General features: G+C 47.7%; 1 protein-coding gene across 1 annotated transcript in view; it reads left to right on the top strand.

Moving 5' to 3' along the window:
* The window catches only part of Fstl4 (follistatin like 4), a 417,547-nt gene extending 405,128 nt beyond the window's left edge, over positions 1–12,419 (top strand). Inside the window, exons 15-16 of the mRNA XM_076936861.1 lie at positions 7,104–7,213; positions 8,652–12,419. Coding sequence (XP_076792976.1) covers positions 7,104–7,213; positions 8,652–9,354 — 813 coding nt within the window. The 3' untranslated portion in view covers positions 9,355–12,419. The remainder of the gene's footprint in view (positions 1–7,103; positions 7,214–8,651) is intronic.
* The last annotated feature ends 1,265 nt before the right edge of the window (positions 12,420–13,684 follow it).

Here is a 13,684-nt window from a genome sequence, read left to right as displayed (position 1 = left end):
AGGGAAGAGTTAACTCTCTCCATGCAAATGAATGATGTGGGCCGCTAGGGTTGAATGGTCTCTTAGAATTAACAGAAGTAAATGGAGACAACTTGGCCTTCTTATCCTCTCAGCCATTGCTGGGGCCCAAGGGGAAAACAGCAGGCCCAGGTCCAGTAAACCTGACAATTAAAAGAGCTTATCAAAGGACCTCGGAGCCAAAATAAAGACCACTTAGAAAAGAAAATGAGCTTAGAGGTCTGGGGGTGCAGGGAGGATGACTGTGTTACCCACTTTTCTCTGTAACCAAACACGCTTTGAATCTCAGTCTTGAAAGTAGACCATCACAGCCCAGAAGGCACCACAGCAGGGGGCAGAGGGAAGGGACACCTGCCTGCTGACATCTCATGGGAATAGGATGCAACCTGGGTACCAGAAACAAGGTCAGGCTGCATGCATCAAGACCCTCCCTTCCTCCAGCAACCCACTTCCTCCAGTGATGCATCATCAGCTGGACACCAAGTGTTCACACCAATAATTGTGGGGGGCACATCGCACATCCAAAGGACACATGGAAAGATTTCCTGAGAATGCTTCTAAGAATGAAATTCAGACAGGGACTACCAGAAAATTGGTCTTATTTCAACTACAAAGCATACACCACCACGTATGATTTACTGTGGTGCTGGGGATGGAATGCAGGGCTTTATGCATGACAGGTAAGTACTCTACTGACAGTCTCATCCCCAGCACATCCTTACAAAAAAAAAAGAAGAAGGAAGGAAAGAAAGAAAGAAAGAAAGAAAGAAAGAAAGAAAGAAAGAAAGAGAAGTCGGAGAGATGGCTCAGCAGTTAAGAGCACAGGCTGCACTTCCAGAGGGCCTGGGTTTAATTCCCAGCATCCAGATGGTGCACATGAGCAAAACTGGCTTTTCAGTTTAAAAATCACCGTGATTTAGAAAAGAAAAATGCATTTCTAAGAAGCAATCTGAAAGAAAAAAAGAAAATCTTCCAAAGGGATAACTACGAAGAGCTGGAGATGTGGAATAGGGTCCCTTAACATTCCAAAAGAGAAAGGTCACAGTTGGAATAGAAGCAAACATTAAATGTGCTAGGCATGGTACTACTCACCTATAATCCCAGAACTCGGGAGCTGAGGCAGAGGGATGCCCATTCCAGGACAACCAGGGTGACCATAAACTATCTGAAAAAAAAAAAAAAAAATCAAACAAATTTGATATGTAACTGCTGAGCTAAAGAACTGTAATCACGTAGATTCATAGAGGTGTAGGGCTGGAGAGAGGGCTCAGAGAATAGGGATGCTTGCCACACAAGCCTAAATGCCCGGGGGTTCAAATCACTGGAAGCTGGGTAAACATGGAAGGAGAGAACTGACTCCACAAAGTTGTCCTCTGGTCTCCACACATGCAGAGCACACGCGTACACATGCAGTCATTCTCAGAGATAGGTCTCTGCAAACTCCAACCCAAGGTGATGTGTCTCGTGGCACTTCTTAGTAGAACTCTGGAACTCCAAGAACGAGAACTCTGACAAAGGAAGCCTTTGGGGCTGGAAAAACAAATCCCCATAGAAGACAGATGATCAGGTTAACATTAGACTTCTCGCCCACAATAGTTACCTCACATCTACATGGTTGGAAGAGAAAAGAGCTGGGCTTCAATAGGCCTGTCCCATCAAAGACGTCACTTACCCAGGAAGACAGAGGGTGTGTGTGAGCTCCCAGAGGCTCAGCACTAAGAAGTCTAAGGGGACAGCAAGGGAAGATACTAGACAAGCATCAGATGAGCTGGACCAGAGATGTCATCACTGTATAGAAAGAGAAAGGAGGCACAGCACAGAGGGACAGAGAGAAAAAGGTTTAAGAGCAGGCCGAGGAAGAAACGCTTTGAAATATATGTGAACCAGATAAAGCTAGGAAAGTGAAAGAGAAATAAGTTTTTACACTCGAGCGGGTGAAGCCAGGGCAGAGTAAAAATATAAGTCTTACTTTTTTGTTTGTTTGTTTTGTTTTGTTTTTTTGAGACAGGATTTCTTTGTGTAGCCCTGGCTGTCCTGGAACTTACTCTGTAGACCAGGCTGGCCCCGAACTCAGAAATCCGCCTGCCTCTGCCTCCCAAGTGCTGGGATTAAAGGCATGCACCACCACTGCCCAGCTACAAGTCTTACTTTCTTGGGAAAAGAAGAGTGAAGAAAATGTTGGGGTGTGACTATCCCATTTCTCCAAATATCTCCTTTGTATGTGCATTGGCATTTTGTCTGCATGTATGTCGGTGTGAGGTCATTTGACACCCTAGAACTGGAGTTACAGGCAGTTGTAAACAGCCATGGGGTTGCTGGGAATTGAACCGAGACCAGGCCCTTTGGAAGAGCAGCCTGTGTTCCTAACTGCTGAGCCTTCTCCCCAGCCCCTGCCTTATTTTTTTTTTTTTAAGGTAAGGATATGCTGGGGATGAAACTGTCAGTAGTGTGGTTACCTGTCATGCATAAAGCCCTGGATTCCATCCCCAGTAGCACAGAAAATCATACATAGTGGTGTATGACTGTGATCTCAGAACTTGGGAAGTAGAGGCAGGAAGATCAGAAGTCCAGGGTCATCTTTGGCCCCATTGTGAATTTGAGGCTAGCCTGGGTTACACAAGAGAGACCCAGTCACTCATACATACATACATACATACATACATACATACATACATACATGGAATGATTCTGTAGGATTTAAAAAGAAAACCATTAGAAATACTTTGTTTTTAAGAAATATTAAAGCCAAGCCTAGCCGGGCGGTGGTGGCGCACGCCTTTAATCCCAGCACTTGGGAGACAGAGGCAGGCAGATTTCTGAGTTTGAGGCCAGCCTGGTCTACAGAGTGAGTTCCAGGACACCCAGGGCTACACAGAGAAACCCTGTCTCGGAAAAAAAAAAAAAAAAGCCAAGCCTAGTGACACTGGCCTGTAACCATAGCTACTCTGGAGGTAAAGGAGAAATGATCATGAGTTCAAGGCCTGCCTGGACAGTAAAGTGAGTTCAAAGCCAGCCTGGGCAACTTAGCCCTCACCTCAAAAAAGAACAAGGAGGTGGGCAGATAGATAGCTCAATCAGTAAAGTGCTTGTGTTACAAACATTGGGACCTGACGCCCTAAGCCCATAGAGGAGAAACAAATAAACGTGGGTACAGCAAGATGACACTTGTTGCACAAGCCTAACCACTAAGTCCCATCCCTAGAACTCACCATGGAAGGATAAAAACTGGCCCCAAGAGTTGTCCTCTGACCCCCACATTCACTCCTACACACACACACACACACACACACACACACACACCTTTTTAAAGGGGAGAGTGGGGAGACTGAAACAGGAGGATTCCTGGAACTCTGTAGCCAACCCAGTCTACATAGCAAATTCCAGGTCCATTTAAGATACAGTGTCAAAAATAAATAAAGGTGAAGGGACAGCTAAAGAAGGTTCAGTGGTTAAGAGCACCAGCTGCTCTTGCAGACGACCCAGATCCCATACCCAGCAGCCACCTGGTGGCTCACAACGAACCTTAAGTCCAGTTCCAGGGGATCAGACATTCTCTTTTGACCTCTGCAGGCACTAGGCATCCACATGGTGCACATTTACACAAGTAGGCAAACGCTCACAGCACATAAAATAAATACCTAAAATATATTTTAATTTTTAAAGGTTGTCGTCTGGCCTGCATAAGCATGTGCATGCATTTATCAGTTAAAGAGACTAGGATGTAACGCCACGCTGGACCAATTTCCTACATGTGGGTCCTAAATTCAGTATCCATTACTAAAAGGTGGGGGGGGGGGACATGAAAGAAATACAGTGGAAGAAATAAAAGGAGAGGTCTCTAGCTTGAAACAGTGATAACGGTTGATCAAAGGAATGCTCGTGAGAGGGAATGCGAGGTGCCTTCCAGTTTAAAAGCTGCCGACAGCAGGAGAGACTTTCATGATGATGAATAGCTGTGTGCCCAACAATGTAACTAAATGCATAAAGCAGTGATTAAATATAATGTAGCTTGATCAAAGATGGGCCCAAATTGTACATACCAGGGAAAGGAAATAACACATGAGAAAAATCCATCAACACAGACGAGGAGCTGAACTTAATAGATAGGAAGGGACATTGCAGCTTTTGCATGCATATAAATACCAAAAAAATTATATCATTAATCTAAGGAAAATGTCAAAGCTTTTGTAAAATTAGATGTTCTAGGCTGTAATATCTGATAATCAGAAGGTAACCGGAGTCCTGGAGAGAGGGCTTAGCATTTAAGAGTCCTTGCCACTGTCACAGAGGACTTAAGTTTGGTTCCCAGTATCTATCTACATCAGGGGGCTCACGACCACTCACAGTCTGAACTTTGAGATCTGATGCCCCCTGATGCGCACACACACACACACACACACACACACACACACACACATTTTTTTAAAGTAACCTAATAATAAAGTGTTCCTAGAAACAGTTAAAGATCTGTGCATGGCCACACACACTCGGGACCCCGCAACTCTGGATGTTGAGATAGAAGGATTGGGAGTTCAAGGCCAGCCTGGAATATAGTCCCCTGCACCCCATATCTAAAACACAGTCAATGAGAGAGACTACAAGTGTGAGCAAAGAGCGTGCTGTTAATATTTGTAAAGCACTCAAGGCATCCTACCATTCCTCCTAAATATTCGTTATTCGAGGACTGGTTAAATTTTGCCCTGGCTATGTGAATCTGTGCGTGAAGCTCACTCCCATACTCTCCTCAGCAACCATAAGGCATCACCTATTCCCCCACATCCTTACCCCAGGCCCAGCATTCTGTCACCTCTAGCCTACTTCCCAGCTGGCATTGTCCACCCATCTAAGAGAGTCCCTTCCCTTCCATTCAGGTAACACCTCGTACTACAGTGCCATCACTGAATCTTTCCTGAGCTTAGCCCACAGAACCAGAAGTCTTCAGAATTATCTTTGTAGCATCTGTGGGCTCGGCTATGTGCTAGGACACAAGACTGGGGCAAAAAGAACCTCAGGGCTCCGAAAAATAAAGTCGACCTGCCACATGGGGTCACTGGTTCATGATGCAGTGTCTGATGAAGCAACCTCTGAATACAGGGTGTCAGGGTGGCGAAGCCCAAGTGACAGTGACAGCCTGTAATTTGCCATCTCTATTATAAGCTGAAATGACAGGCCTGGTATCAAGCAGCGATTGCACGCTGACTTGGAATCCTCAGCCTCGTTTCCCAGAGTCTCTCTAAGACCCCATTTCTAATCCTTGTATTTTCTTAATGTCCAGTTCTATGAGCTTGTTCTCCCACGGACTTGTCAGGAAAGCATCATCCTGCCATTTGTTAAATAAAAAAATCACAGGAAAATACACTCTGTACAACTTCAAAACCACTCAGAGAGTAGAAATCACAGCATGTATCCCTCTGCTCCAGCATCTTGCCTGCTGACATTCCCCCATGCCCAAGGCTAGCAGCCTCAAACCTGCCTGAACAGGCAAGCCAGCTGCTGTTTGTTTTGTCATGAAAGTGAAAGCCAGAAGTCAGTCCCTTTCCTAAAAGGCAAAAGTGCTCAGTGCTACAAGCTGTGTTCTCAGCAGGTCCCATCAAAGACCACTGCCCTTGTCCTGGAGGCTGCCATAGGACTGCAGGAACATGGGTCCCCTCTGTTATTGCCATAGCTGCAATATGAGCATTAAAAAAATGTTTCTTCTTCCTAATTGAGAGTTGAGGGTCTGCTTCCTGTCCCTAGTGCCCTTGAACTATAATCACCTGTGAGCTAGCCAAACCACACTGCACTATAGATCTGCCTCTTTCTGGGCAGTGGCCTAGAGCCTACAAGATCAATGAACATGTACAGAAGGCAGAGCCTAGGTTAGCCCTTAGCCACGTGGCATCACGCAAGGCACCCAGTTTTGCCTCGTCTTGTCTAACCTCTACCACATAGCTCTGTCTGAAGCTCAAGTTGTCCTGACTCAATATAACAGGGACACACACCGGGACATGGATCTGTTTGCTTTCTGCCAAGTCTGTACGGCAGAAAGCATTACCTGTGGGGAAACAGAGGTAACCATGATCCAATTGTGCAAAGAATGGGACAAATATCTTCTAATTAAGGAATAAGTCCCTTTTGCATAACTAGAGACTCACTATAAGATGCCATCATGGTGTTAGTGATAGCCATGTAGGATGCCTGCTTTCTCTCACCAATTCTGGGGTCTCCACATTTTGAGAGCAACATAGGACAGAAATTCCCAGGAACCCATGCTAAGGAACTTAGCATTAAAGATGGCTCAGAGTGCTTGTCATATAAGCACAAAGACCTGAGTTCAATCCCCAGAGCCCACATTTAAAAAAAAAAAAAAAAAAAAAGCCAGGCATAGTGATGCATGCTTGTAATCCCAGTCCCAAGAAGGTAGAGACTGGCAAACCTTGGGGGCTTATGGCCAGGCAGCTTAGCCTACTTGATGAGTTAACAGGTCAGCGAGAGACCTCAGCTCAAACACACAAAGTAGATGGGGACATGAGAAATGATTCCCAAAGTTGACCTCTGGCCTCCACTAGCATATGCATAGCTGTGCACACACATGTGTTTGCCCCACAGAAACATATGAAAACACTAAACGAACATGTTAAACACATTCCAAGTGCATCAGGCCTTTGACCAGAACACTCTTTCTCTTTCTTTCTCTGAGATTGAGCAGAGAGGAACACACTGGAGGTCGGTTGCTGGGAAGGAGCTGTTACTGGCCATGCCCCCTTACCAGGGAGGATAACTTCCTCAGAAAGCCCAGCACCATTCCTCACCCCACCCTCCTGGAGGTTGACAAGAAGCCCACTGCCAGGTCTGATGGAGGAGAGGTGGACAGTCTGGGCCTTCTCTCCAATCCCACCACTCCCTCATCCAGGAAGGACAGATGCCTGATCGGCATGTTCCTAAGCAGTACCCACCTGGCTCCTGTCCCTTTCCTGGGACTAGAGGTTACCCACCATCTATCTCTCCCAGCAGCCCTATCTGTGGGGTCTACAGCTGAACGTGTGAATGTTCAGATCTCCAGCCCCTTCCTGAAAGCCCCTCACAAGAACCCCTCTCTGTTACAGGTGATCACAGAAGCCAGCACTGGCCAAGGCCAGCACCTCATCCGAACACCATTTGCAGGAGTGGACGATTTCTTTATACCTCCAACAAATCTCATCATCAACCATATCAGGTAACTGGTCCACCAAGCCTCTGTAGGCCATGCTCAGCCTCATTCTGCCTGGGTAATCATGCCCAGGTCAGTACCAGATCCCCTCTTGCCCTCCCACTACTTCCTGCTCTGCTTTTGGATAGAAAACCACTAGGCAGACCCAGAGTCTATGGAGACCAACCACTCCCCTTCCTTCCTCATTTCATAGAACACCCACAGGTGCTGCAAACTTCCCTTGTTGTGTCACCAAGACCCCAGAGATCTCACTATGTATGCCTCTGTGAACTGACATCAAGTACTGTCTCCAGGAAGAAATGGTTCATTTGCATGCTGGTGCCAGGGACCCACAGAGAACAATAGGCTTCCCTGCAGAGCCTCAGAGCTGGAATGAGCCCCCACCAGGGTGCTGGAGTGGTGCAGGCTCAGGCTCTGGATGCTCCTGAGTGGCTCTTAAGTTCGAGTTCCTTTTGAGAGCACCATTTTTCTCCCTCTGCCTCTTTAAGGATGCTTTAAAGTCAATGCCTGAAACATTTTGCCTGCTCTGGAGATGCCAGGTTTTCTAGGAGGAAATTAGAGACACAGAGATGTCTCCTATTCTTTAGGTGCGTCTGGCACTGTAGGCCTCTACAAGTAAGTAAGGCCCTTGGGCTCAGGATCTCTGGGGAAGGTCCCACCTGGAGTCAGACCTTTCCATATTTGCAGCCAGTCTCCAACAGAATATCAAAAAGCTTGATGTGACCAAGTCCCATCTACTTGAGCTCCCTCTCAGATCCAGTCTTCCCAACTGCCCTGGGAACAGGCAGAGATCTCTCAGAAGTTCCTGACACTCAGAGAGACAAGATTGTCCTAGGCTCTGTAGCCAAAGGGCACCAGAGAACCACATAACTTCTGAGGCAAAAGATGCCCATTGCCCACATTATAGATGGCAGAGGGGAGGCCACACTATGCATTCCTTCCCCTGAAATCAAGGCTACAAATAGAAATTCTATCCTGGTTGGCTGCATCTATGTCTTCAAATTCTGACTTACCAGTCAGCTCAAGAACAGGCTGATTTACAAGACAGTGTCCTTTTGACAGTAGGGCAAGAGAGGTCTATCTCAGTCTTTTTCTCCATACCCACCCTGCAGGCCCAGATTCCCAACCCCAGCTAACACAAGCTAGGGAAGCTATCTAAAGGCACCCCCAGAGAGATGCATTAAGGGCCTTTCCCCCTTCCAATTTCTGAAGTTGAATGGCTTTTGCAAACATGCAAATCCATGAACACTTGACCTCAACTGTATGTGGCTGACAAGTGTAGCTACTGACTTCTGGAAGCATCCCCTGCAGGATGATAGGTCTTATTAATAGACCGTTAGATGACTGAAGGGTTGGGATGCCATCATTTAAAACAAATGAATGACAGATGCCTCACCCCTCACAGTGACCTCCTGCTCTCTGACCCCTATCATTGTCCTCCTAGGTTTGGCTTCATCTTCAACAAGACTGACCCTGCTGTCCACAAAGTCGACCTGGAGACTCTGATGACGCTCAAGACAATCAGCCTACGGCACTATGGCTGCATGCCTCAGGCCATGGCACACACCCACCTTGGCGGTTACTTCTTTGTGCAGTGTCAACAGGACACCCCTACTTCCACTGGCCCACAGCTGCTCATTGACAGTGTCACAGACTCAGTGCTAGGCCCCAACAGTGACATCACAGGCACCCCCCATGTGTCCCCTGATGGACGCTTCATCGTCAGTGTCTCCAACAACAGCCCCTGGTTACACGTGCAGGAGGTCACAGTGCGGGGGGAAATCCAGACTCTGTACGACCTAAAAATAAACCCAGGCATCTCCGACTTGGCATTCCAGCATTCCTTCACAGAAGGTAATCAGTACAATGCCTATGCCACTCTCGACAAGGAGCCAGACCTGCTGTTCCTGGAGCTGTCCACTGGGAAGATGGGCAGGCTGAAGAACTTAAAGGAGCCACCCAGAGGGCCAGCCCCACCCTGGAGTGGACCCCGCAGAGTCTTGAGAGACAGCGGGCTCTTTGGACAGTACCTCCTCACACCAGCTCAAGAGTCACTGTTCCTGGTCAATGGGCGACAAAACACCCTGAGGTGCGAGGTGTCAGGCATAAAGGGTACGGCCACAGTGGTGTGGGTCGGGGAGGTATGAAAGGGTCCAGTAAAGAACCACCCTCATCCTGACACCGCAGCCCCAACCAGGCGTGCTGTACATTTTCACAGACAAAAACAAAAAACCAAGCCAAACCCTGTACTTCGCTTTATGGTTCAACACTGATCTCCTTGCAAGTTCCCTAGTATAAGGTATGCGCTGCAACCAAGATTGGGGGGTTTTCATCCAGAAGTATGATTTAATACCTTGAGCTATGACAAGAACACATGCTACTGTGTGCAGGAAAATCATCTCTGTGCCCGGCTGCACACCATGTTGCCTGGGGACATCACAGAACTGAGGGATTCTGCTGCCCAGGCTGACACTTCCGTCAGTTGCCTTCACGTAGTCATCTTAACCTGCCAGCCCCAGCCAGTCTGTGCCCTGAAGGAGCAGCCTGAGCAGCAGGCTGTCCCTCTCAGCAGGCTAACCTTCTACCCTGCTGGGGACCTCACTTGCACCATTGCAGATGTTGTTTGCTTGCTTTCCCAGCTGAATGCTATATCCATGAGGGAGAGCCTCTGAGACTCACTACACCTTGTGGGATGAGGAAATCACTCGCTTTTATTTTGGAATTTTTTTGATTAATTTTTTTTCTTTGTGATCTCAGATGCTAGGAGGCAGGTAGATGCTCTCCAAGGTCCTGATATATTCTTCCCTGCCTTAGGACAAGTCTCTGAGGGGAAAGGGTCCCAATCTTACATCCCATGTGCAGAAAACAAAGTGATATCCAAGAAATAGTGGCTCTCCACACCATTGTGTTGGCCAAGTACAGCCCATACTACAATGGTAAAATCTATGCTGAGACCCCAAGAGACCAAGCTGAGCCTGTGAGCCTGCTTTTCACCATAGAAAGGCATTCAGGAAGCCTAACGTACCAGCAGAAGTCCAGACACAGGGTAGACCAGGCTTGCCTGGCTAGGGATAGCCACTGGGCTCAGTGCCAAAATCTAGAAGCCACACGTGCCATCCATCCAGAGTCCTAAGGCTGTGTTTCTGCACGAGCAGTTGGCACTGGTACCTCAGCCACTGTTACCACACTGCAAAAGAGCCCTTTTCCCTAAGTGTTCTCATTCTCACACTCTAAGCTACACACTCTCCAAAATGCAGAACCTACAAAGGACCATGTCAGTCCCTCCTCTGTCTGCCTACAATAGGCTCTCAAGCCATCAGGAAGAGGCACAACCCAGCCAGCTCTACGGGACCACCTGTGTCCAAGACTCTCAGAAAGAAGACCCTACCCAGGTCTCTCAGAACACTCCTGTCCTCTCCCATGTTGGTGGTCAATATGTACCTGCTTGAATAATCATTCTGCAAACCCTACAGCATTAAGACAGTTGGTCTACCCCCATTCTTTAGCTACCTTAGCCAATTCATCTACCAACAATGGCCGTGACTTTGAAAACACAGACTGTACTTCGCTCCTGCTTCCTGCGTGAGTACCCAACCTCCCAATTGCCCGTTCCAGTTTCCTGCCACTACTCCAGCCTACCCCACATCTCCTGTCTCTCAGTCCACTAAATAACTGTCCCTTACAGTCCCTGGTAGTTGTCTGTATATGTGCCATCATGTTTTAGATTTCGGTAATGACAAGACACATAGAGGTTGAAGATGCTGACCTCAGAGGCCTAACGGTCATCTTCACACCTGGGGTAGATGGTGATGTATCTTATCTGCCTCAGTATCTTGGTATGATCCCCAGAGTCCCATGTTTTCGCCAAACCCTTCCAATGTTTATAATTTTCTTCTTTTGAAAGAATAGTGCCTGCCTCAGGCAGAAGAATCCCTGAGCCTCAAAGAGGCAGAGCATCATCCCCCACCCCCATCACCAAGGCCAGAGCATCATCTCTCCCCATCCCACCAAAGCCAGAGCACTATCTCCCCCATGCCACCAAGGCCAGAGTACCTACCCTCTTTGAATGCAGGATTCCAGAATCAAAGGCCAATCTGGTCCACCAAACTGGATATTCTTCTGGTAGAATTACCGGAGACAGCCACCATATGTCCAGTGACCTGCATACAGGACTTAGTTAAAGTAAAAAGTCACAAGCCTGAAGCCTAGTCCGATGTCAGTAGCTCAGTCCAGGATACAGTCATAAAAGTAGAGTGGCTTCCTGGCAGGAACACCAGTAGAGGAAGGCAGAGGACTGCAGAGAAGCCTTACCTGGCTTTCTTCTCTTCACTGTGGGATCAGAAGAGACTCATAAGTAGATTTAAAACTCAGTGGTGGAAGATGGTGATGCAAGTGATCTCCTGCCACAAGCCCAGCCCAACAGATTGTTCTGAGGAACACAATGATTGACAGCTAACCGTTTAGCCAGGGAGGATTGGTTTAGCCAACAAAATCTGTTTCTATAGACCCCATCTGTAATTCTTAACAGTCAACTGATGACATGAACACCCAGCCATTCTTTTCTTTCCAGAAAACAAATACAAATTCTCTGCACCTGTAACTACTGGTTCTTCTTCTGCCCCAAAGCCCTCTTAACATTCTACCCAGCCACCCATGAGTGCATGGAAGAGAGACTTCCTGCTTCTGACTGAGTCTGTGACCCTCCTGTCTAAGCAGACCAGAGGGTGGGCCACCCCAATATGCTAAGGGCATCTCTTCAGTTCCCAAACTACACAAATATCCTGCTGCCTTCCTGGATCCCTGGAGGAGGCTGGAAAAGGCCTGAAGCCATGACTGGGATCAAATACTAATGCTGAGCTGCAGGTTCTTTGATGTAGAGAGAGAGAGAATCATCGGAGCTCAGTCCCTCTGCTGCATACCCCGCCACACACTGAGCTGTCTCCCCTTCCACCTGCTCCTCTGTTCAGGAAAGGGCTCCCAACTGAAGGGACACACCCCAGGAAGGCAGCTTCAACTCCAAACATACAAGAGCAGCAGCTTGCTGCCACAAGGCATGAGAACTTCCGAATCTTCGTTCAGCTAAGCAGCCAGGAGTTGGCTTTGTACAGCCGCATCTTTTCGTTTGTCTGTTGACCAATAACCTGTGAACTAAGGGAGATCTCAAAACTGAGATGTGAAACAGATTTGCTCTGGATATATTTTTGTACCATGGGCTAAAGTGTCGTTGCTTCATTTCTTTTTCGTGTGTTTCATCCGAGTACCACTGATGTTAAACTATCTCCAACCCTCCTTCCCAGAAGCAAGCCTCCTGGAGAACTTTCGCCACTTTCCCTCCCCCCTCACCCCCACACACCCACCAATCTACCTCACATCTTTCTCCCAGGCACCCAGCACCCCCCAGAATGCCACCCCAGGAGGCCAAAGGTGACAGAAGACTACTGTAGCACTGACTCAGAAGTCCTCCACCAGCTGCACCCTGAGTCCCACTCCATGTGTGATCAGAACCTATCTGGACAGCACCTTGTTGTCCAGAATCACAGCCCAGACCCTAGCTCTCATTTCTACAGAGTTAGAAGCCAAAGACTAGGGAACCCACCTTCAGGGTGGTCAGAAAGACAGACCTTTGTCCAGCAGTGACAAAGCTGGTGACATTTCATTTCAACCTTGTCTCATGCTAGGCAGCCCACCTGCTCCGACCTCAGTCTGCTTCTGCTTCACTCGCTCTCTTCCTGGTTCCCTCCCTGGATCCCAAGCCCCCTGCTCATGAGTTCCCCTAAGATGGCCCTCATCCTTCAAGGAGCAGAAACCCTCTACTACACCAGCTTCCTGCATCCTCTGCCCACAATGCTCCTTGCTTTGAGGGGTCAAATGAGAAGTTACTCACAGACCAGATACTACCACTTGCAACCAGGCCTCCACAGAGGCAAATTGGTTTTCTTCAAGAACATCACTAACTGCCTTCATTGGTTTTTTTTTTTTTTTCCAAAACCACAGAGATGCTCAGTGGGGTACTTAAAAGATCCAACGGGAGCAAGGCACACAGGGTGTGACCACAAGATGCCACATGGCTGGTGGAAGGCAACGTACTTCCTACTTACTGCTGGAATTTGAGGACCTGTGTGTCTTGGCTGAGCCTGTGGACTTGGGCATCAGCTCCCCAGTAGATGCCTAAAGATTATAAGCAAGCATCATCTTAGGCCTCCGTGTTCTCCTTTGGGCTCTTTGGTTATCTAAGTACACTTTGAGGAAGTGTAATTTAACCAAACACAATAGGAGAAATTATGGGATATATAGGGAGAGAAGAAATGGACTTCCAGAATTCATAGTGAGGCTTTTTAGCTGGCGCCAGTGCATTTAAGATGTTTTCGCTTTTTTATACAAAGTCACTTGTGCACCTTTCTTTCCAAGCTCAACTTAACAACTAGTGACAGTCCATTCCCCACGGCTCAATCCCACCACAGCGCCCACCATTCAGGG

Source organism: Arvicanthis niloticus, chromosome 6 (assembly GCF_011762505.2).
Source record: "Arvicanthis niloticus isolate mArvNil1 chromosome 6, mArvNil1.pat.X, whole genome shotgun sequence".
Taxonomy (NCBI): domain Eukaryota; kingdom Metazoa; phylum Chordata; class Mammalia; order Rodentia; family Muridae; genus Arvicanthis; species Arvicanthis niloticus.
The sequence above is the reverse complement of the archived record's forward strand: the minus strand, read 5'-3'. Positions and strand labels throughout refer to the sequence as shown.